This window comes from Falco naumanni, chromosome 9 (genome assembly GCF_017639655.2).
Source record: "Falco naumanni isolate bFalNau1 chromosome 9, bFalNau1.pat, whole genome shotgun sequence".
Classification (NCBI taxonomy): Eukaryota; Metazoa; Chordata; class Aves; order Falconiformes; family Falconidae; genus Falco; species Falco naumanni.
The window spans coordinates 40,566,477-40,590,976 of NC_054062.1; the positions used below are offsets into that span (position 1 = coordinate 40,566,477).

Here is a 24,500-nt window from a genome sequence, read left to right on the forward strand (position 1 = left end):
TATAAATTGGGGAGTGATGCGAAATGGCCTCAGGAGGGAGGAACGTTAGATTATAACACTCTCCTGCGATTAATGTTGTTTCCGAGGAGAGAGGGAAAATGGGACAAAGTATCATATGCAGACATGTTCTTCGTCCTCCAGGACAAACCCGAGTGGCAAAAGGACTGTGGATTAGTACCCCCTCGGGATCCTATGGTACTAGCACTAGAAAGAGTGCGGGATTAACATCACCTGATCTTTGATTATGGCTCTAGAAAAGGGTGGAAAAAACCCTAAGACCTAAACTAGAAAGATGTTCTTGTTGAAATTTTTGTGTTAAAAGCTCAGGTTGCGGTTCCTTCTGTGGAGCAACCAGAATGAAACACGTTGTAAGATAAAAACTTGTACTAATGTATGTAAAACCTGAGGCGGGGGTGGGTGGAGAATCAAAGACCTTGTGAAAGTGTTAAAGTATTGGGGTGAGTTTGTACAAACCCCCATACCCCCTCGAAGGTGCGGCTGAGTCACGCTGGACGCATGGCAGGGTGTTTGCTGTTTACCTGCGAAGGCATGATATGTAATAACACAGACTTAAAGCAACAAGTAGCAGATTTGCATTCAGGGTAAGAAAGAGTTAAAACAGAAATGCTGCTGCAGAGGCAGGCCTGTGTAACCTGCAGAGCAGGAACAGCATCTCCTGCTCCAATCCTCCTGATGGTGGGGAGGAGGGGTTGCTGATGCTGACAATTGAGCAGAAGGACCTGACAATGTCACCCCAATTGCTGCAGCATTTGCAGTACAACAGGACCGGTAACGGCCCCTTTAGGGCAGGGAATGGGTATGAGGTGGAATTTTAGTGAATACAAAACCAACTTATTTGTTGAACTTCAGTAAAAAAATAATTATTTGTTACAGTTGTGGGATCTGCTGGCCACCAGGAAAACATCCTGAAACCTTTAAAGTACAAACTAAGAAAACAAACAAGAATGCCAAATTCCCCAAAGGCCCTTCTTGGTAGGGACTTATTAGAACAATTGGAGGCAACAATCAAATTTAAAAAGGGGAAAGTTACTCTGGAGGTAAATGATCACCAATACATACAGGTTATGAGCCTATCTTTGGCCAGTACTCCTATAAAAAGGGAAATTGATACCAGAATTATTGATCAGGTATATCCTGGAGTATGGGCAATTGACATGCCGGGACGTGCCAAGAATGCATCACCTGTTATAGTAAAATTAAAGGAAGGACAGGGTGCGATAAGAATTAAACAATACCCACTGAAAAGGGAAGATAGGGAAGGAATTCGTCCAAATATAGAGCGATTCATAGAATTAAAACTACTAAAAGAATGTGAGTCAGAATTTAACACATCTATCCTCCCAGTTAAAAAACCTGATGGGTCTTATAGGATAGTTCAAGATTTAAGGGCCATTAACAAAATAACAGAGGATCTGTATCCTGTAGTAGCTAACCCCTATACCTTACTAACCACCCTGACACCTGACCTAGCTTGGTTCACAGTTTTAGACTTAAAAGATGCCTTCTTTTGCCTCCCTCTCCATGAAGCCAGCCAAAGAATTTTTGCTTTTGAATGGGAAAATCCCAGAAGCGGTCGAAAGACCCAGCTCACATGGACGGTGTTGCCACAGGGGTTTAAAAATAGCCCCACAATTTTTGGAAACCAATTAGCAAAGGATTTGGAGTTATGGGAACCACCACCAGGAGAAGGGAAAGTGTTACAATATGTAGACGATCTTCTTATTGCAACCAGAACCAAAGAATCTTGTATTATTTGGACTGTGAGCCTGCTGAACTTTCTGAGACTACAAGGATATCGGGTTTCTAAGAAGAAGGCACAGGTGGTGTTACAACAAGTCACATACCTAGGGTACGAGATCAGTGCCGGACAACGGGTCCTAGGGAAGGCCCGAAAAGAAGCCATATGCCAAGCCCCCCGACCACGAACTGTAAAGGAACTGCAGACATTTCTGGGAATGACAGGATGGTGCAGGCTTTGGATATGTAATTATGGCTTGCTTGTTAAACCATTATATTCCCTGATAGCAGCTAATCAGAAGGATCTTCAGTGGGATGCTGAATCAGACAGAGCTTTCCATGAACTGAAGAAAGCCTTAATGTCGGCACCAGCACTAGGACTTCCTGATGTGAGTAAGCCATTTTTCCTATTTTCCCATGAGAAACAGGGAATGGCATTAGGAATACTGGCACAAGATTTGGGACCATACAGACGGACAGTGGCATACTTCTCTAAACAGCTGGATGCCACTGCAAAAGGGTGGCCTGGTTGCCTGAGAGCAGTAGCAGCTGTCATCCTAAACATCCAGGAGGCCCGGAAGTTTACCTTGGGCCAGAAAATGACTGTCTTAGTATCCCACGCAGTGTCTGCAGTCCTTGAAACAAAAGGGGGGCATTGGCTCTCCCCACAGAGATTCCTAAAATACCAGGCCATAATGGTGGAACAAGATGATGTTGAGATCGTGACTACAAACATCGTCAATCCGGCCTCATTTCTTAATGGGAATGTTGGCGAATCAGTCGATCATGACTGTCTAGAAACAATTGAAGCCACTTATTCTAGTAGGACAGATCTCAAGGATGTTCCTATTAATGGAGCTGAACATTGGTTCACGGATGGGAGCAGCTATATACTGAATGGAAAGCGACATTCCGGATATGCTGTTACAACCTCTGAAGAAGTGATAGAATCGGGACCGCTACCAGCTGACACTTCGGCACAGAAGGCTGAAAACATAACCATTACTCGAGCTCTGGAGAGAGCTCAGGGAAAACCTATAAATATTTGGACTGATTCTAAATATGCCTTTGGAGTGGTACATGCTCATGGAGCAATATGGAAAGAAAGGGGACTGTTAAACTCCCAAGGAAAAATCATCAAACATGCGGAAGAAATTTTGAAACTCCTAAATGCGGTCCAGCTTCCTGAAAGGGTGGCAATTATGCACATCAAGGCACACCAGAAAGTGAGCACAGAATTAGAAAGAGGAAATGAACTGGCGGACAGGGAACCAAAACAGGCAGCCAGAAAAGCAATCAAGGTAGAGGGTGCGCTAATACCCGATGGACAAATATCTCTAGAAGGTAAACCAGACTATACTAAAGAAGATCGCAAACTGATTTCTGACCTAGAGGGATCATATAATGAGGAAGGGTGGGCTGTAATCTCACATGGGAGAATAGTGATTCCTTCCTACATGGTATGGTCAGTAGTTCGGGAAGAACATAGAAAAAGGCACTGGGGGGCAGAAGCTCTATATAAGGATCTCACTAAAAACATAATAGCACGAAACTCGTATACTACTATTAGACAAGTAACCCAACAATGTGATCTTTGTCTCCAGACTAATCCTAAGATTACCAAGGGGCCAAAGTTGGGAAAAATTGGGAAAGGAAATGTTCCAGGGCAACATTGGCAGATTGATTTCTCGGAACTTCCTAAAAAAGGGGGGTATCGATATTTATTGGTACTAACAGATACCTTTTCAGGTTGGCCAGAAGCCTTCCCGTGCAGAACTGCTAAAGCCCGGGAAGTGACCAAAATACTGCTCCAAGAGATAATATCTAGGTTTGGAGTCCCAGCGGTAATGTCCTCGGATAGAGGACCACATTTTGTGTCCAGAATAGTGCAACAGATCAGCCACCATCTAGGAATAGATTGGCAATTACATACCCCATACCGACCACAATCAAGTGGCCAGGTGGAAAAGATGAATCATCTAATCAAACAACAGATTGTCAAGTTAGGTCAAGAAACAAATCTAACTTGGCCCCAGTCTTTGCCATTAGCTCTTACACGAATTCGAACTAGACCAAGAGCAAAAGAGGGGCTTAGCCCATTTGAAATTTTATATGGACAACCCTATGGGGTACAAAAGGGGACGTCTTCACAGACTGGTGAAGAAACAATGACTTCCTATATGGTGGCACTAAACAATTAATAAGAATTGAGAAGCATGTGATGGGAACACACAGTAGGGGTCTGGATGGACCTGTTCACGATATACGACCAGGGGACTATGTATACGTTAAGTGTTTTACAGATAAAACCCTGGAACCACAGTGGACCGGACCTTTTCAAGTCCTACTCACCACCTACACTGCAATCAAGGTTGAGGGACAGAATTCTTGGATTCACCATACCCGGATCAAGAAAGCCCCTGCAACTTCGTGGAGAGTAACCCCAGATAAAAAAGAACTGAAACTCAAATTTACTCGGACAAATGGGAATAATGTGGGTGGCAAGTAAGTGAACCTGAGCGGTTGTGGATCCACCATATGGGAAGGGCACCACAACAAACAATATAGAACAAAAGAGTCTGGGACTGAGCCAGTGGCCAGTCTTGCCCAACTTGTTATCAGTAAGCCCCAACTCAAACAAAGATATTTTTGATCAAAACAGATTTTATATGTATATATGAGGAACGTTTAGATTCTTAAAATGATCAATAGTGGGTTTAAACCATTTGTGTTTTTTTGTACCCTCTCTCTTGCCTACAACCAAGAGCCTGATAACTGGCCTTGGAATCATGCCCAGAAAAAACACACTGGAATAATGGGAAAGGTGGACTCAAAGACGAAACTAGCTATGGTGTTTTTTTCTGAAAATGAGGTGTACCAAAGGAATCAATGGGATCGGGAGGATGTACACAAAGTCGACCGATTATGGGGAAAATTAGGAGATAGGATAAAAGTAGGGTGTCAAACATACAATGAAAAAGATAACACCAAGATTTCAGGAGACACCCTGATTAATGTCAGAAAGGTAAATAAGGAATTTACCCTTCTAAATACAGCCATGTGCTTTAATTCACGGGAATGCTGGCACAATTTTACCTTAACTGAGCCCATCTTTATAATATGCCTAGGAAAATATCCTTTTGAACATAGAACATGGGCCAGAAAGATAGGCGACAAGTGGCAAACAGTAGATTTAGAATCTTGTATTATGCGAGAACAGCAGGGCTTCCTCTGTGAAAGCAATACTGTAATGGCTCAGGATACTTGTTCAGAAAATATGTCATTTCGAGGCCAGACCAAATGCAAACTTGAAAACAGTAATTACATATGCAGGGAAGGAATGTGCGTGTTTGAGAACTAAGTGTAACATAATAACTGTAGATGGGGAGGTAAAGGAGACTGCACAATATTCAAATTATTGTATTTGTAATTTCACTACTATAACAGGATGCGATTTTAGTTACTCAGCCCCAGTAGTGTCTCATCAATTCTTAAAATCCAACTTTACCCTATCACAGATGATAATTCCTACCCCCATAGGACTAAATATAAGTAGTATAAAAGAACTATTAAAACATGCAGATTTACAACGTATACTGAAAGAAACCAAAGAAAAGGGACATGAAACTCTTCTTATGATCCATCATGATGTAGAGGGGATCAAGAAAGTTTTAAAAAAAGGTAGAACAGGATGGAAACCATAATTGGTGGGATACTCTCTTTGGCTGGTCACCTTCTGCAACAGGAATTCTTAACACTATGGTACACCCCATTGTGATCTTATTGATCAGTTTAGGAATTTCCTTAATACTAACCATTTTGTTATATTTGTGGGTTTGGAGAATGTTTAAAAGGGTAACACTTATGTATGATGCTTTATATCATTCGGGAAGACTGCTTAAGTAAAAGAATTTACTTAGTTTGATAGAAAAGGGGGGATTGATATGGAGAAATAGTGTGAAATGGGGACGCTTAACACCGACTGTGATTGTATATGTCTACTCAGGAATGTGGGTATGGTGACTGGTCATGGGTGCGGTGTCTGGTCACATAGGCACACAGCTCTGAGGAGACAACTACAGTTTTTGAGGAGACGCCTGCCCCTCTTCCTCTAACAAAGGGGAGACGGGGAGACGCCTGCCCTTCTTCCTCTGACAAAGGGGCTATTTAAAAGAGAATGAGAGAAGATGAGAGACATTCAAATGCTATCTAGAGGGAGGGAGTGCTAAGTCTCCTTGCTGGAGAAAATGGGATGGTCACAAGAACATGACTCACCTACAAACCTGCAAGACCACCACATTCCAGGAAACGGACTGATAAGCTAATTAACATAGGAAGCGGGGTTTAGGTAACGAATATGTATAGGCGCTAATTGAATATTCATTTGTTTCATTGTATAAATATGGGATGGTTCGTCACTTCGGGTATGCACGCTTGTGGAGGAGCGATCCCCCGTGCATCTGCGCGCAATAAACATACCTACTTTATAACTTTCGAGTTATAGAGTCTAATTCCGCACGTCACTCAGCAAATACCAAGACCTGAACGGTGCAAAGGTCCAAACTGACTTTCCACCTGTAAGCAATTTGGTTTGACCTTAGGACACACTGAATGATGCAATCAAAGGCCAGGAAACCCATTCACAAAGAGGTAATGCATGGGAGGAACAGGAGTAGGGACTGTAGATGTAGGTAGAGGCTGGAGCTGTAGGCCAATGCTGTGTGGATGTCTGGAGACAAGGAGCACACAGGCTGTAGGGTTTTGGCATTTAGCTTTCAAAATACTTCGTAATATCCCACCCCACCTCTTTCTTTTCTTGTCATGAGGCAACATGGTTGAGAACTGACAGTGGCGAAATGGGCAATCCCACAGCACTTGCTGGCCAGGTCCATCAAGTGGTGGTCAGGTCCTCTCTCTCAGTGGTGATAGACTATGGAAAAGCATACAAAAGAGTCGAAGCAAAGACTGGGATCCATGGGGAGGAGCAGTTCTTGAAAAAGCTCCTTTTTTTTTGCCCAGGTGTTCAGGATAGTGGAGAGACAGCACTTCAGAAGATGGCACATTTGAAAGCTGACTTTCTTGAAAACGTAGCCGCTCATTTCCCAGGGCAGCCCCAAGTCTGTTGAACTGCTGCTGAAGTCCCGGGAAAGGCTGATGCCCTGGTGGGACATCCAGCTCATCGCAAGCTCAAACACTTCCCATCACACTTGTAAGAGACCCACGGAAGCCCATCATGAATACCTGATGTCATGAGATACACACAGTGAAGTGTAAGTTAGATGACCTATAGCTTGGGTTATGACAGGAATTAATTTAAATCTATATGCTTACTTCATTTAGTCCATTCATCTGTAATTAGAAATAAGTTACTATTTTACTTTTACTGTTCCTTAAACCCTCTGTCTTAGGAAAAGGCTTTCAAAAGTTTCTCTTGTGATATTATTCTCTTTAGAGGCCAAGAGAAGTTTGAATGCTTTTGAGAAATAGTTTTTTACTAAATCCAGGAATAGATCCCATCTGCATTAGTAGTTTCAAAATTCATAACAGAACAAAATGAAAACTCAGGGATAAATTGCTGTGGCTTTCTGAGCAGGTGACATTCAAAGCTTCATTTTTACCCAGGTCAATCACCCTTTTTCTATCTGAGCACTCTAATCTACACCTAACGTCAGTTCAAAAAGCTTCCTGTTAGCTTTAAAAAAGTAATGTTAACTCACAAAGTGAATAAAGATGATGCAGTCTGTCTGTTCCCTTAATTTCCTGATGGGGTTTTGTAACTCTGCAAGCCACCTGATGCACAGACCGTTTCTCCAGTGATATGGGATAAATATGTACTATACCAACGGTCCCTTTTCCCTCCTCTCTGGGCTTTGTTATAATGATCATGCCATGTCAGTTTGCTGGGCAAGAGTAATTTGCTTTCTTTGAGTTTGTTGTTTTTTTTTTCACTTGGAATCGAGGTAATGGTATTAACGCTAAGGATAAGATTACATTAGATGAGGAGTCATGCTGCTATGCTGACAGTGGTGTAGGTTTTATTCATGAATTTGTGCTACTTAATGTTTTGAGCGGGAGGTAAAGCAAGCAGCATGCACAGATCAGACACCCACATGGAGTCCAAAGTGCTGAACAAAGATTTCCACATGGAAGAGTAATAGTTGGAGCTGGAGAAATCTAGGTAGGTGTCAGAGCAGAACTAGAGAGCAACGTTTACCTGAACTGCGTAGGAGCCTCTAAAACATTGCTATAATGTGTTGCTTGTTTACGCTCGGTACCAGTGTGCATCGATTATAAACGTTCTCCCAAATTCCTGTTCTCCCCTTCAGGCAGACAGTGCTGGCCAGCATCAGCAGGGCCCTGGAGCTGAAAATCCAGCAGCAGCAAGGAGCTGGAAGGTATTTGCTGCTGGGCACATCCCCTCTCAAGCCATGACAGGCTGCCTGGTGGGTGCTGGAGAGCCTCTTCCTTGCTTTCCCTAACTGCACACAGTCCATTGATGCAGCAGCCGTCTGGCGAAGGGGGCTGAGAGCAGCCGAAACCCACCCGTTTGTTGTGGCTAGGTTCTCAGGTTCAGGCAAGAAAGGTAAGCAGATCTACGTTAGTGGTTTTGTCCAGAAAATGCCAGAGTGCCCCAATACTGCCTGTCTTTTACCTGAGTTTTTGCAAATTTGAGTAAGAAAATCATTCTGAAAAAGAACTCTGCAAGGAATGGGAAAAGATACCTGACGTGAATATGTAGTTAAAATGCTAATTGACCTGTTGATGGGGGAAAGAGGATTGCTGTTTGAAATAATAAATGAGCGGTGCAAAAGTTGAAAAGAGCTCTCTGCAGTGACAGGCTGAATGGGAGCGGATTGCATTTAAGCTTGTTTTCTGTCACTCTCCCTCACTTGGGTACTAATGAAGTATCAGACTTACGAGAACTGCCACTTCCCACCCTTCTTTATCTGTGGCGTCTTGTTCTCCTGCCGCCTGTTACTTAACACAAAGCTTTCCTCAGAAAGACGAACATGGGTATGAGCGGGACCGTCTGACCGAGATGCTTTGCAGGCTGGAAAATAGTCCCGAGGAGCCCAAGCCCCACAAAACGGGCCAGCCCTTTGGCCCCAGCTCTCCCAGTGCTTTATGTGTACAAAGTTCCTTTGTACCGGGGATTGGTGGCAGAAAACACCCCTTCCAGAGGCTGGTGGAAAGCTGTGAAATGCCAGAGGTTAAAGCCAGAAACTTTTATTAAAGTAGTGATGCTAGGTAAGGAGATCAGTTTAAACTTTATTTCTGTCCTAACAAAATCCATGCTGCAAAGCTACGCTAGGAAAAGGTGGGTTTGCTAATTTGGCTTCTTTTTTTCCCTTCCCCCGATAACTGCTAGCGCTGGCACTGGTTACCTGCCTAACCCAGGCAAGGCCTGCAGTGGTGATGGGCTTTTGCAATCTGACTTGAGCAGGCAGCTGGGAAGATGGCCAGGTTAGTGGTGTCTTATAAAAATACACGTAAATGACAGCTCTCACCATCTAACAAGGAAAGGGGATGGTGATTAAAACTGCTGAGAATAGAAAGAAGCTTGGGCTGGTTTCTGTTCTCAGGAGGTTCAGCTCAGGGGATGAAGGAAGGAGAAAGAAGCCAGCCCGGCGGGGATGAAAGTTGGCCATGCCCAGATACTGCTACTTCAGTAGTTTTCCAGGACTCTATAAAGCTCAGCCCAGTGGTTTTGCTCTGTGATAGTGGAACTGGTTTTTTTGGGTTTTTTTTTGTTTTGTTTTGTTTAATGGTTGGTGGGGTTTTTTTTGTGGTTTTGATTTAGAAAAAAACAAACTTATAAACAAAGACAGTGCGATGAGGCAGAAATCTCTACCTGGGCACACCCTCTCATTGGGGAGGGTAAATAAACGGCTTTTCTGTGTGTATTTTCAGCTCTGGTTCCTCACATCCAATCTCCACCCATTGCACCCATCACCCCCCAGAGCATCAGCAGGTCTCCTGGCACACGTATAAAAGCAGGACAGGTCAGGACACCCCTCACATAGTGTGCTATACATTGCCAGGTGCTTAATTTTATCGAAGCAGAGGAGTGTTAAACAGGTGTCAGAAGCCACGATGTCAGCCAAAAACTTCCAGGGGCTGAAGGAACAGGCTGAAGGTGCAGCGAAGGATGCTGGTGAGAAAGATGAAATGTTTATTTGTGGGGGGCTTAGCGCTGCTTTCGCTTAGAGAAACATTGGTGCTAGCAGGACACAGCGGCCCCTTTTTCCTTCAGTTCCCAGGGGCCAGGTTTTGGCCATGGCCCGGGGGAGGCGCCGGGCTGGCCACGGGGGAGCCGTGTCCCCCCAGCTCCCTCTGCAGCCCCTGAGCATCGTCCAGCCTTTATCGCTCCCCAAACAGTTCTTTAAACTTGGTGCTTTTAGAGCAATGGAGCCTTTTTTTTTTTTGCTAGTAATAACCTTCTGTATTTAGCATTTACATTGCTCAGGGTGGTCTGTTCTCATGCTCTGCAGTGGTTTTTAAACTGTTCTCTTTTTAAGAAGTTGGCCTTAACCTTTGATTAGTATTTGCTGCTTTGATGAGTATTTGAGGCTGTTAGTGCCTCCCGGTATTGGTTGCAATGGACTGTTTGTAATAAGTAGTACGAGTATGTTCCCTTGTTTTCTTCTCCGGCAGTGATCACCAGACTTCGTAGGGTTTAAAAAAACCCGTGCACGCATTTCTGTCACAGCTCTGCCTATGTTGTAGGGCCAAGGACTCTATTATTATTAGCACTGTGCATTGGAAACCAACTTTAAAAGGCAAAGCATAGTAGCTTTTCCTTTAAATTAAAAATTGCAATACATGTATAGCTTATTCAAGCATTTTATGATATATTCCTTACAGTGTGTGTGTGCAGCTCATTCCTAGCAGGGTGTGATTTGTATCACAGTCCTGGATTCTGATCCTGCGCACACTTTGTTGTAAAGCTGAAATATGTGAGTAACCTCACTTATTTCTTCAGAGTTACAGTAAGTTTCCGCACACCTGGGAGCAAATGTGTAGCAGGCCCAGGGAGATGACTGTACACCTTGCTGAGAAATAAAACGGTCCTTGCTGCTTCCTGAATATGCTCATGTCGTTGAGGGGTCAATTCTAGCAAAAGTGATAGGATGGGTTTCAAAATTGTCAGACATCTTAGAGTTACATGGCATCTCACTTTTTTAACGCTTTATATTCCGGAGTTGATCTGTTGTTTCTTCGATTTGTATCTTGTTTGTAAAATCTCCCTTTTCCTGTCCTGCTCTGTTTAATGCATTTGCTTCCACCCTGGAAAAGGCCTTACTCCCAAACAGCCTGCGAGGAAAATGCATGCTAGATGGCCAAGCTTCTCCAAGCAGAATAAGTAGAAAAGTCAATACAAGCAAGTGTAGTGTAAAATGAGCAACTTGCAGCCAAATGTCATCATTCCAACTCACTGCTAATCTTTGCTCCTTTATCTCCTTTCTATTTTATCTTCTTATCTATCATTGCTTTGCTCAGCTGACCGTGGGTGCTAGGTGGATGCTAATCTCATAGCAAGCTGCTCTGGCAACACACCACTCCCAGGGTGCCCACAAGCGAAGGACACAGCCTCAGCCTGCTCCATACCAGCCTGAGCTCTTGCCAGGGCCATAACCTTCTGTGGGCATGCAACTGACATAGGGAATTCCTATAAGCATGAATGCGAACAGCTGGAATTTTATTTTTTATTATTATTATTTGTCCTTACTTACAGCAAACGCGTTGGGACAGGCTACCCAGGACACAGTCAACCAGATTACAGATGCAAGCCAGAAAGGTAGGAGCAATGCCATTCAAATCAAGGAGCGATGGAGCAGCTCAACACGAGCCAGCAGCAGGCAGTGCTCATTCCCCGCTGTCCCATGGGTGCTCTCACCCTGAAAGTCCTGGTTTTCAGTGACAATTTTTGGCTTTTTATGAATCTTGTGGGAAAGACTTTCAGGATCTGTTGCTTCATAGCTCCATAAGTTTACTGGCAGACGGTAGCTGACACTCCCCTGGCCACCGAGTCTCATGCACGGCACTTCAGATTTTGGCTTCCCTTTTTGAAAATTTCTGGGAACAGGGTGGACAAAACTTTTTCTTTCTTGAGAATGAAGTAACTCCATGACACATCTGGCTGCCTGCAGCCCGGCAGGCAGGAGTGCATCCAGGACCAGCCCCACGCCGGCTTCCAGCGCCTGCTCACGCAGCAGCTGGGGTCGAACATCCCACAGCTCCAAAGGTGCCGTCAGGAGAAGTCTTGGCAACTCACTTCTCTGGATTGGGAACAAGTTAAACAAAATACTAGGATCAGTTCTTGATTTTAATAATTTTCTGAGGGTGAGAGGAGAGTTAGTGACTTCAGGACCTAAAATCTTAAAGCCAAAATGCACCGACAGCGTCTCCTTAGAGCAGATGCCCTCTGCGGCGCCGTGGATGTGCAGAGAAGGGCGGGCTTGGGCACTTGCTGACGTTGGATGGGGAGGCAGCAAAACTGCTGAAATATTTTTTTAAAGATGTATCTGTATTTTTATAGTCTAATCATTTTCACACCTCCCCCTTTCATTGTAAATATTAAACCATGTGCTGCATTTTCCCAGCTTTCTGCTTATCTTTTTTCCTCTCTTGCAGCTATCGACAAGGCTTCCAAGATGGCACAAGACGGGGTAGAAAAAGCAACCGGCCAAGCTGCAGAAGCAATGTCTGGCCTTGGGAAAAAGTGTGGATTTAAGAAATGATGCTAATTTAAGCAAACAGTATTATGTATAAAAATCTCTCTTTGGTCTGCAATTCTCTACTCCTTTGTGTAGAAAAATGAAAGCTGTTTGATATCTGGGTAATTTCTCTCTCTTCAAATACAAGTTTTTAAGGCAGAGGGCCCCCCTCATCCTTTATGTGGGAAAAATACGTCTGTTAGCACATCTGCTCACAACCTTCAACGTGGTTCACAAGGCTTCAGCAGTGCTGTTGCCCTGCGCTTGAAACAGTGCAATTATAGCCACGTTTTCTGAGTGTATTTACGGAAGCAATGAAACTGTTCATACTCCAGGACACCAGAATAGTCGTATGATGAAACCGAGTTTCCTTCCAGTAATCAAAAATTAAGCTGGGGCTATATTTCTTGTCAGTTGTCCAATTTTCCCCATCTGCTGTATTCTCGGGTAAAGATAAATAAAAGGTATCGTAAGATTTCCACCACCCAAAAATACCTCGCCTTGTTATGTACTCTTTTTTATTTTATGGGGACTTGCAGTGAAGGGTTGCTCAATGTCATGCAAATCTCTTTTGCTCTTTGATTCAAAGCCTGGTGAGGTCAGTGACCATCCTGTAAGGGAGGCGAGTACTGAATCAGTTTGCAGTTTGGCAGCCGGCTCTGGAAACGACTGGTCCTGCACTGCAGAGGAGCCCTGAGATCTCTGCAAGTGGATGCAGGTTCTGCCGTCCGCCTCCTCGTTCCTTTCTCTTACGTGTCTATCGTCCATCTAAATTTCGTGTTACATCTTCTGTTAAGTCTCCTGGGGACAAAAACCAGGCACTTGCTTTATGCCAGTGCACATGGGCAGCACTGCAGCTCGGCGCAGCTGGTGGCACCGCCACGAGACAGGGCACCACATGTGCTGGGCGCAGCTGGCAGTGGGCACTGCGCCGCGGCCGCCGGCTCACCGAGGCAGCGGGAGAGAGGCCAGTGGGCAGCCTGGCCTACCAGGTGGAAATATTTGTTTTAGCTTGCTGCTTGCTGGGCGATCAGAGGCCACTGCAGCCAGACAGGGTGCCCGCTCGGTGCTGCCACTGGCAGCAGAAGGTGCCGATACCCACTTAGAGTAAGTGCTCTTACCTTGCCCTCTGCATGTTTCTCATCGCTAGGCGACATCGCCTTTCTTTTCAGTTTTGTTTTGGGTTGGTTGTATTTTTTTTCTCTTGGTTTGAAGCCTTACCAGCCTGGTTAAAAATCTAATCTGGGCCTTACAAAAGAAAACCAAAGCATAACTGAAAGCATCTGGCTGTAATGAAACAGGGCGATCCATGCCGGTGTGAGAAACCGGTGCCTCCACTGCTGACCAAGAGCTGTGGCTGACCGTGGTTTTTGGAAGCTGATCTTGGCAAATGCAGCCCTAGGGGAGACTGACATGTGGCTGAACCCGAGGAGCACCCTGCCTGCATCTGCACCAGGACTGCGTGGATGGACGGGAAAGCCTTTAGAGGGCCCTGTAAGTAATAGACCATCTGTGAGTAAACATAGTCCAGGGCTTTGCACGGAGCGTCCCTATGCAATGTCCACTGTCATTTAAAGCTTTAAAAGCCTAAATATTTGCCCAAGTACAAGCTTACAGAAAAGCATTAGACTATTGCACTCTCAGTTACTGGGCAACCCTCAATAGTACTTAATTATTTAGTACTTTCCATGGTTACCTCCCTGACGGTGAAATCTTCAGAGAGTGAGTCTTTAGGCTCGGTGTTTCATAGCTAGTGCTGCGTTTGTGGGTGCTGGTGGCCCATACACTGCTCTCCACCACAATGTTTTATTCATGCAAACCACTCGTTATTTCATCCTACACCGAATAAATTGAACAGTTGTGGGTCTTTTCCCCAGTGAAACCTGTTGCCCCCTTACGTGACTGGTGCTGTTCCTGCTGCTTTGTGCACGGGGACGCAGCCCTGACTCCTGCTGCGCAGTTTTTGTTTCCTTATTGCAGTCACAAGCCAGGGCTTCAGTGTAACTACTCCAGTTATCGCTGCCCGCTGCTCTGGCCCAGTATGGGCTGCAGCACTGGTGGGGTAGGGGCTGGGCTGCCTGGCGGCAGGGACTGCGCGGGGTCGTCCCCCGAGCCGAGCGGGGAGAAGCGCCTTTCTCCATCCAGCTCCAGAGGCAGCTCCCAGCTCCTGGTCCCCGGCACGGGGATGCCCTGGCTGCTTCGGCACCGGTCCCAGGAGCCTGATGGCAGTGTCTCACATCCTGCTTGTCCTAAGGGTGGATGCTGTGCCACAGGCACTCATGAGCCTGAGTCACTTGCTGGCAAGTGTTTCTAGATCTGAACTTCAGTGCTTTGCTCCACAAATAAGGTCACTGCTTTGGTAACAGTGCTCTTTGGCCTTGCGGTGTTTGGGGCTCTCTGTCCCTTGTGCATCACACAGGGAGCCGTGTCCCAACCCGGGAGCTGTGTCCCAACCCAGGACCGTGCCTTGCCATCCATCCCGAAGGCTCCAGATGTTGTGTAAAAGCAAAGCAGACATCCCTCAGGCTCCATCAGCCCACGCCATGTGAAGTTATCCAACACTTGGGTTCTCAAATTTCCTAAAATTTGCTCCTGGGTGTGCCCCCAGCTGCCTAAGTCACGAAATGCCGGGCAAAGGGGATTCATGTGCCAACCTGGCCAGGCTGCCCAGCACCAGCACCACCTGCCCCATGCCCCGCTCCAACGCCCCAGAGACCTGCCCGGGGTGGCTGGGGGGACAAGCAGCTGCCCCATGTCCCCTTTGCAGCTCAGCAGGGCAGGGGCACAGGGGCAGATTTTACCAGACTGTTTGAAATCTACCTTCATCTCCTTTCTTTGCCCAAGAAAACATGAATCCTCGTCTCAGGTGAATGCTTTGATTAATGGTTATCGAGAACCTGAGCTTTCTGAAACCTGCCTTTGTGGCTGTAGTTTCCCATCGTGGCAAAATGCAAAGGTGATTTTTTTGCAAATCCCCACCGCCTTCCCCCAACCCTGATGTCATTTGCTAACAGTTCTAAGCTTTTATTTCTCCTTTCTTTACAGCTCCCAGACCTAGACCAGGCACCTGCCCAAGCTTTTTGAGCATTTCTAGCCCTCAGGGTTCATTTTGAAAGCGGGGAGAGCAGAGCCTATGCAAAGGCTGGACAGCAGGGTCCGTACCTGTTGAGCACAGCATGCTGACCGGCTGCTTGTGCAGGGAGACGTGCTGCGGTGAGTAAAGCCCTTAGTAAAGCGAGCCCTTCTTACTGCTCTCGTGCTGGTCTGGGCATGAGCAGCCCCCCAGGCCTGCCAGCAGCAGCTCGCCCTGCCTCAGTTTCCCCCGGGTGTCGCTCTCACACGCGTTGCTCCAGCTGCCGTTCCATTCCCCATGTCTAACTTAGGCAGCATGTGTGAAACACGGTCTCCTTTGTCCCTTAGGACTAACCCTCCGTCTTTTTCCTTCTTTTCCCAAATCACCCTTTTGCAGTTATTCAGGTCCTCGCTCCCTGCCGTGGCACAGCCCCTGTCCCTGACCCCACGCCCCCCCAGGGACAGTCCCTGCAGGGCTGGGGGGCTGCTGCAGTGGCACAGCCGCAGCTGGGGGACCTGAGGCTGAGCAGCAGGACATGGATGGGACATGGACAGGACACAGGGGGGACGTGGGGGGCTGCTGTGGGGGGCTGGTGGGTGCCAAGAGGGAGGCACAGACGAGGTGGCGTGGGGGCTTGTGGAGAGTGAGCGCAGGAACAGCTCGCGGCTTTGTGAGTGTACCGTGCAGAAATGGGATGGGGCAGCACCTCTGTGAAAAGGAACTCGCCTTCCTTAAAGTAAGGTCAAGGAACCTGGAGGTGCACAGGCTGTGGCTGGGCTGGGTGCTGGTCTCCGTATGCCACCGCTAATGTACAGGGGTGAAGCTGCTGCGAGGGCTGCGGGCTTTGCCCCTGTTGCTGCGCTCTGCTGTGACCTGAAAACCCGTCGGGTGACCCTGCCAGCCCCAATCCTTCCCAAAGAGCAGCAGCAGCAGCGGGCCGCAGCAGGACGGGTGCCCCGGGCAGCCCCAGCACGTCGGGCCAGGCTCCGCACCCTTTCCCCAGCCAGCCGTGACTGCTGGCTCGGTGGCGCCGGAGGGTATGTCCCGGCTGCTCCCCAGAGCCCCCGGTTACGGGCCGATCCGTCGCCCGTGACGGTGTCCGGCTGCCCCTCGGGGCTGCCCGCACCGCCTGCTCCCAGCGCCCGTGGCAGCGGCGGGTCCGGCCCACGGGCGGAGGGACCTTCCTTTCCCGTCTCCAGTTCGTCCCCTCCCAAGCGCACAGGGTGTCCCCTCACGTGGAACTTGGCAGGTTCTGCGAATTCGGGCTCTGCTGCGGGCGGGGCTGGGGCAGGGCCCCCTCCCCAAACCCTGCCCTCGCCGGGGCGGTGGGAGCCCCCGGCTGCGGCCGTGGCGGGTGGGGGTGGGGAGGGCCAAGGCGTGCGGCACTGCGGGCGGTGGGACGCGGCCCTGTGGCAGAGGCTGAGCGGGCTGTGGGGGAGCTGCTGGTGGGTGCTGTTGGGCCCCACCGGGCTGGGGGTGTCCCACAGCTGCGCTGGTGACAAAAGGGCGCCGGGGTCTGGCCCTGCTGGCAAGCGCTGTGTGTTTGCTGGGGCTGGCTGGTGGCCGAGCTTAGGAAGCATCTGTGCCTGCGCCTTGGCTGCCTTGGCCCGTGTTTTTGCCAAGCTGTCCTGGCACCGCCGCGAGCAGCACGACGGGTTTCAGCCGGGTGGCACGGGGAGGGGGCGAAGTGGCGGGGGACGTGGGCGCACGGAGCCCAGCCCCGCTCTCATTAGCCCCATGTGCTGCGAAGGGAAGGTCACCGGGTTGTGTCCTGTGCCAGGGTGGCTGAGGGCACCGAGGAGCGAGGTCGTGGCCGTGGCACGGCGGGACGGGCAGGCACCGCACACTGCACCCGCCCCGGATCGTGTTAGGGAACGCTGCTGCGGGGATGGGTGGCAGGAGCTGTGGCACTGGGTGCAACCTGACATCTAAATGCACTTGTGATGGAAATCGTGGTGCCTGCAGAGAACTGCACCTCTCCGCTGGCCTGCTGTGCTTTTGCTCTATATGAGTAACAGAAAAGTCCTTTTTATAGCTGCGAACTGGGGTGTGCTTTAATGTCTTTACTCCTGTGAGGCAATCACCTTCACCTGTGTGCAGGGAGTGTTGCAACAGCACGTACTCGCTCCAGTGCTACAATTCAATATGTACCTGCAGCGCGTGGTGTGTAATATAATTAGGATTATTTCGGTAATTTTATTTCTACACTCAAGTTCATCGGGAAGTCAAAGCATCAGTGCTGGTGCCGTACCCGTCTGCTCTCATGGAAGTTGCTCACGAGCTGGTGATGGAAAAACCCACAGGGTTGTATTTGCAGTACTGGAGCGTGGGAGAGAAGGAACCATCCTGCACTTTGCAGTTGGGATAGGATGAAGATACACAAATAGACGAGCCTGTTGCTGACTCCGAGTCTCACCCCTGTCAGTAACTGGAGCAGCAGCCGAGCAGGACGAGGAAATTGAAGTTTCCTGCCAGCGAGGCCAGCGGAGGGGCCAGGAACAATGGGAATGCTGCCTCTTGGCTGCTGCGCCACGAGCATCCGCGGGTCAAATGCTACCCTCAGTTTATGGAAATACTTCAGGGTCTTTTTTCTGCATCGTAGGCCAGTTCTGAACTTTGTCAGTGCCCCTTGACTTGACGTCAAGGAAGACATTAATTTTAAACCAAAATTGTTACTTTCCCTGCATTTTGGGAGCATATTCTGGTAGAACTTGCTTTCATATATGGTGAGTATTCCCTTCCCTGCTGTCAGAAGATAACATGATGCAGAGAAGCCCCTCCCCACCATCAGGAAACCCTCCACCTCACATTTAATCGACATAAAGTAGGACTTTGTGGTCAGTAAGGAACTGCAACGGCTGGAAGAAAACAGAACCTTTGCCATAATGCTGGAAAGGACATCACAGGGGGACTGTTGTTTGTGAGATGGCATGCCCGGGCTCGAGAGAGGCATTCCTACAGCCTGCTGTGGTGGTAACCACGGGCAGAAGATCAGTTTGATGAATAAGCCCAGTGTTCTGGGGTCGGTTACACTTTTGCAGCCCTTTTCACCAACACTTACTTGATCAACAGAGTGGAAGCTCCCATCCCCTGTGTGGAAGGGCACAGAAGTAATTGTGCTAGAAAGCAGGTGGGGACAGGGAGGGAAGGACACAAGCCTTCTCCCTTTGCACTCCAGAGCCAGGCATTGGAAACAAGGGGTTAAAATATTATGACACACCACGAAATTATTAGCTTCGTCTAACACAACAAAGATTTCATCAGATGCTTGAAAAAGCAGGGTTAGCTCCTCCCATTTCTTTTTATAACCATGGATTTTAAGTCCTACTGGGGAGAAAAAAAAAATGCGGGCAAGAATCATCTGAAACTGGATACTTTTCTATGTAAGGTTCTGAAACGCCGAAGTTGATTTAAGCAATTCCTCATCGGTATGCCTTGGATGCAATGTTTTCCTGCCCGGCTGACGACGGGCTGCGCCTGCTTGTATCTCCCCCTGCGGCACCGGCTCGGGAGCCTTTGGTCGGGACAGCTGTGGCATGCGCCCTCTTTACCAGCTCCATATGGAAAAACAAAGCTTTCATTCCTGGGCTATGGAAAACTTCTGCCAATTAATCCACACCCCCTCTCTGGGGAGGAAAACATAATAAATGCTAATGTTCTCTTCAACCTTTTATGCCTTGTATATTAATCACCCAACAAGGGCTCATGGCTTTTCCCTGTTCCAGTTTGCATTTGCCCTGTAACTGCTGGGAGGAGTCCTGCTTTGTCTATAAAAAGCCACACTTTGCCAAACGCTGGAACAGAACCGAACTTAGGGAGTCGCTCACCCACCCTCTGCGGGGAGAGGACGGAGCAGCCATGTTCGGGATGGGGAAGAAGCTCGCTGAAGAAGCCGCGCAACAAGCCGAAAGCGCTGCGCAGGTGGCAGGTAAATACAGCTCCCTGCTTTCCCCCTCCTGGGCCTTGGGTGCTGCACCTGCCCTGCTCCCAGCCCTGCCAGGACAGCTGTCTCTTAGGCAGGAGCTGTAGGGATGCTGTCCTAAAGGGTGTGGCCACGACATCCCGTAATCCCCAAACTTCTAATGCTATCGGAAACGAAGGACCGATGTTAACTGCTGGTTTCCCACAACCTCTCCCGCGCTGGCTTTCACCGTGTGGGTGTCTTGATGATGCACTGAAGGCAGCAGAGAGCCGAGAGGGGAAGACGATGCTGCTTATTTAGGGCTTTGCCTCCTAACGTGAAGAGCCATTTTTGCCTGTTCTGCAGCTGTACTGGGGCTGTACTACAATCCCAGTTTTACAGTGGCACAAAGGAGGACTTCCCTGAAGCCCTGAGGTCTGTTATCTGCTCAGCACCGTGCAGTTGTCAGCCCCGCTCTGCTGCCTGCGCTCCAGCCCTGCCGGCATCGCAGGCACTTGCCCCACCGAAAGCACAGGTGCAGTTGCAAGAGCTCAGGGCACCTGAGCCAGGTTTACTCCTGCAGCGAGGCTTGCTGAAATGGCCCTGAAATTGAAGAACACACTGCTTCGATGAGCCGTTGTTAGTGAAGCTTTAGCACTGGTGCGATTCCAGGAATGTTTGTGCTTAGCGTAGTAAGTGAGCAGTGGAGACCGTGTCTTATTTCTCTAGGTGACATCCAGGTAAACTCTCAAAACCAGACATTTCGTTCTGTGACTTCAAATACAGTAGAAATATTACTTGCAGCTTTTGTGCCCCATAAAGCAAGTGGAAAGCCTGTTACTTATTTACTGTCTGTCCTTGGTTGAGTTTGCTAGGAAGATGAAAGATACGTAACCCCACATCCACCACCCCCTTTTCCAAAGAATTTGGGTTTATGGTGAAATCAACAAGATTTCTGCTGAAGCATGAACAGAAACCCACCAGGATGCAGGCAGTTGGAGGGTAACCGTAAAGTTTTGTTTTCAAATGCAGTGCTTTTGCTGTGCAGCAGCCCTAGAACTGCACATTTTGTGGAGATTTTTTGATGCTCCTAACTTTTTTGACATTAGGGAAATATCTACTGTTTCCTATGCTGGAAGAGCGATAAGGATTTTTTAGAAGTAGTATTTGCCATCATGAAGGAGCCGAGCAGCCATCTCAGTGTTCAGCTGCCTGAACATTTAGGAGTCAGCAAACTCAAAGAGCAAAGTTTTTAAATAGCAGCATCAGTCCTTCCCCTTCTGCCCCGAGCACCTGAAGCTGAACCAGTTCTTCAGACAGGAGCAGCCTGAAGCCCTGTGCCTGAACCCTGTGCCCATCTTCCCAGCAAGTCCTGCGCTGCAGCACGGCTCTTCCAGCTGGAGCTGCATCCTGGAACAGCAACAGGAGGTCCCAGGGACTGGCCTGGCTTTGGCCACTTCTGTGCCATCAGCACGTACCTTGGTAACATGCAGTAGGTACGCAGCACCTGATGGTGAACTCATGTGGCATCACTGTCACCAACTCCTGGAAGTATTGTAGAGGTACCCTCTATGCTACTATATATATATACACACTATATATATATATATATGTATATATAAAATACTCTATAATCCCCATTTAAATGAAAATAAAAGGGGCTTTTATGACACTTTTTTTAACAAAAACAAGACTGTCCAACGGGTGGTCCTGCAACTACTGCTTACCTTGTCTCTGCACTACTTCTGCCGTGCATGCATGTGCCCCAGAGGCACAGCCCCGTGAGCCATTGCCAAGAGCAGCACAACCGGGCTTTGCACGTATCTAAAATTAGCACCTACCCCATGGTTCCTAAAAGGAGCCATGGACTCAGCTGTGACCCAAGATTGCTATGGGAAGCATTTTCCTCAGCAGCGCCTTCTGGGCAGTGACCGTCTGTGACGTTAGGAGCCTGCAACAGGAGATGAGGCAGGGTGGTAATCCGCGTGTCCTTCAAGCAGTAAAGTGCCCTGCAAACCCCAGGAGAAGCAGGCCACTGGTCTTTACAAGACACTTAATGACACAACTGCTGTTGAAGAGCCATTCAGTTCAAGCCTGGAGACCTTTGAAGCTTCAGACCCTCCCAGGCCACTGAGATGCCTGTCCTCACCTCCGCACTCGCCATCACGCAGCGCCCCAGCCATCGGGCTCGCTCCGTCAGCCCCCGCTCCAGCAGCACCCGGTGCACAACACATCCCTGCGTTTGGAGAGGTAGCGGCTGGAGCCAGGGGGAGCAAAAGAAATCCAGGGTCAGCTGACGGCCACTTGCCCCAAACTTTTTTTGCCTCTGCTGAGCAAGACTTCCCCCATCATAGCTATTGGAGGCCGAGCATCCAAATATCATTATTTTCTAGGCTGCAGTTGCTCTGCTTTAAGACACCACCTTCTCTTGCTCTTCATGTCTCAGTAAGCCTCCTCTATTGAACATTTCCATGCCTTTAAAACTAATCTGGTCTCTTATAGAGTAACGTTTTTTCTAGCCACAAGAAAAAGCATTAGACCGATCACTGAATTTTGATGTGCTGCCCTTCCAGCACGCTGCTCCAGACAGCGAGCACCAAGCTTTTTGCAGTTGGTGAGAGAATCTACCAACCAACCCACCTGAGCCCGCTCTCGGCAGATCTTACCCAGGCTCAGAAAAAGGAAGGTTTCATTGCACCTGACTGTCTGCGAGGGTTTGTTTCCTGACACTGTAGGTGACACGTTGTAATGTCCATAATCTTCATCTGTACCAAGACACACAGGTAATGTGGGGGACTACAGCTGGAGTCCTAATAGCAGCTCTCTCACAAGATCAGGGTGCCCATCCTTAGGGAATAATTTTTCATCTTCATCTTCTAGTCCTGAAACATTTAGGGAACCCTTCTAAAATGTGATCACTGAATTCAGGGGAAGGGTAAGAACTGCCTGATTGACCCTTCTTTTTCTCCTCATTCCAGTAAATGCGGTGGGCCAGACTGTGCAGCAAGCAGTGGAGCAGGCTAAGGATGCTGGTCAGAAAGGTACCGTGATGTTTCTGTTCACTTCAATAGTGTCATGTCAGCAAAGTCCCAGATATGTCCCACACCTGGTGGGAAAGGGGAAGGTCTTGCAGCGATGCTACAGTTACCTTTGTTTTTCTGTTTTAAAAGCTCTTGACGAGGTCCACAAAGTCGCTGAAACCAGTGAAAAAGCTGTAAAAAATGTAGCGAATCAAGCAACTTCATGGACCAAAAGCTTCGGACAATGAAGACAAAAATGTACCACCACTGAAATTTTTGTAAACAACTTTCTCCTATGTGTACTCTTAAATAAAGAAAACACTTATACTCTACCCGGCTTGCATGTATTCCTTAGGAATCTTTTGCTTACACATATTAAAAAAGCATTTACAATCACGGGTTGAGAAAGCCTAGGTTACTTCATGGAGCTGACAGCTAAAGCCGTGCGATGCTATTAACGCGGACGAACACTGGTGTGGGTTTTTTATGAGGTAAGGGGTAGCTCAGAGCAAGCACAACGTGAAGTCAAGGACTTGAGAGCTGGTCTCTCCTGTGTTGTCACTGAGCCCAAGTCACGGCCGGGTGCACGCGAGTGTGACGAGCTGTGCACCCAACAGCCCTTTCACAAGGTAAGCACCGGTTTCTGTGACTGCACTCGTGCTTCTGGTCTTAATCTGTAAAATCGCAATTAGCTACTGTGCTAATGAAGACTCAAGTGTGTTTGAGATGTACGTAACCACTGTGACGCTCAAACTAACGCCAATAGCAGAACGATGTGGTACTGCTGGCAGAGCACGTAGCTGGCTGCTGTTTACACTGCCTGAGGCGGATCACTGGTACAGCTTCAACAGCTCTGCACAGCAAAGTATCGATGAGTAAAAGAGGAGCTGAAAGAACGAGAGCCGAGCACTTCTGGGCTGTTTAAAAAAACCCCAAAACCAACCACCCAAACAACAAACCCAACCGAACAACTAAAATACCCAACCCCAAACAGCAGCAACAAAAACACCCCGTGTGCACGAGCTCAGAATGAGGTCTTAGAATCTACAGACTCGCCGATTGCTAACAGTCATTCAGAGGTCACTTACTTGGCATCCTGGAATCACAGCAAGAACAACCATGGCTCCAGCACTTCCTCCTGATGGTGACAGTTGCCATCAGCAAAAACTGGCATAGCAACGAGTTCTTTGCTGGGATAAAAAAAATTATTGTTCTACTTGTTCTTCTGTATAACAGATATTTTGCACTTAGTAGTTTGCAGGCGGTGTGTAACCCTGGCCGCTGTAGCTGTCATCTTTATGAAATTCACTTGCACCTTCAGAGCACTTACCGAGATGCTCTCAGCACAGCCTACAGAATCAGCACCTCCTGCTGCACGAGGGATTACACCACCTGCTGCGGTAAGGTGTGTTTTGCTCTAGGTAGCAGGCGTGGTTCAGAGCGGTTTCAAACCTGTGTCCCCATCTAACTTCAGGTACTGACTGGCTCCCTACCAGGCACCCCAGCGAGCTTCTCGGCGAGTATCCGGTGGCAGGTAAGTGAATGCAAGCGGTGACAATCTTAGCTGGAAGAGAAAACTTGTGTACATGGGTATTTATATGTGTAAGGAGGGGAGCATTCCCCAAGAAGTTTGGTCCAACACCTAACTGAAGTTACAGCTGCAGTAAAAAAAAACCAACCCAATACTTACAACGTCCCAGACAGCAATTGCTTTCTTCAGCTGTGGCTAGGGGCTGGGAACTTTGGCTTTGCACCTAGCCTCTGAAACCACATTAACTCACAGCAACCACGTGAAATTTCACCCCTTTCTTCTATCTGTTACTGTTGTCAGGTCTCGAGAGGGATGTGCTACAAAACGTGCTAAGGAACATGCGATTTTATGTTTTTCTTAACTGTCTGATCACATTAGGACTGAACTCGGTGATGCTCAGCACCAGTGTGACCTTAATGCTCCGGACCATTTCAGAGCAAGCTGCCACAAGAAGTCTGGAGTCACTGATGCAGTTTGGTTCTGGCGTTCAGCTAGAAGC

The 24,500-nt window shown here is 48.0% G+C and overlaps 1 protein-coding gene across 1 annotated transcript; it reads left to right on the forward strand.

Moving 5' to 3' along the window:
- The first annotated feature begins 8,350 nt into the window (after window positions 1-8,350).
- ADIRF (adipogenesis regulatory factor) lies at window positions 8,351-13,260 on the forward strand. Its single transcript, XM_040607668.1, has 3 exons — window positions 8,351-9,913; window positions 11,495-11,557; window positions 12,394-13,260. Exons 1-3 carry the CDS (start codon window positions 9,853-9,855, stop codon window positions 12,498-12,500), a joined length of 231 nt encoding a protein of 76 aa, XP_040463602.1. The 5' UTR covers window positions 8,351-9,852; the 3' UTR covers window positions 12,501-13,260.
- Window positions 13,261-24,500: the final 11,240 nt, after the last annotated feature.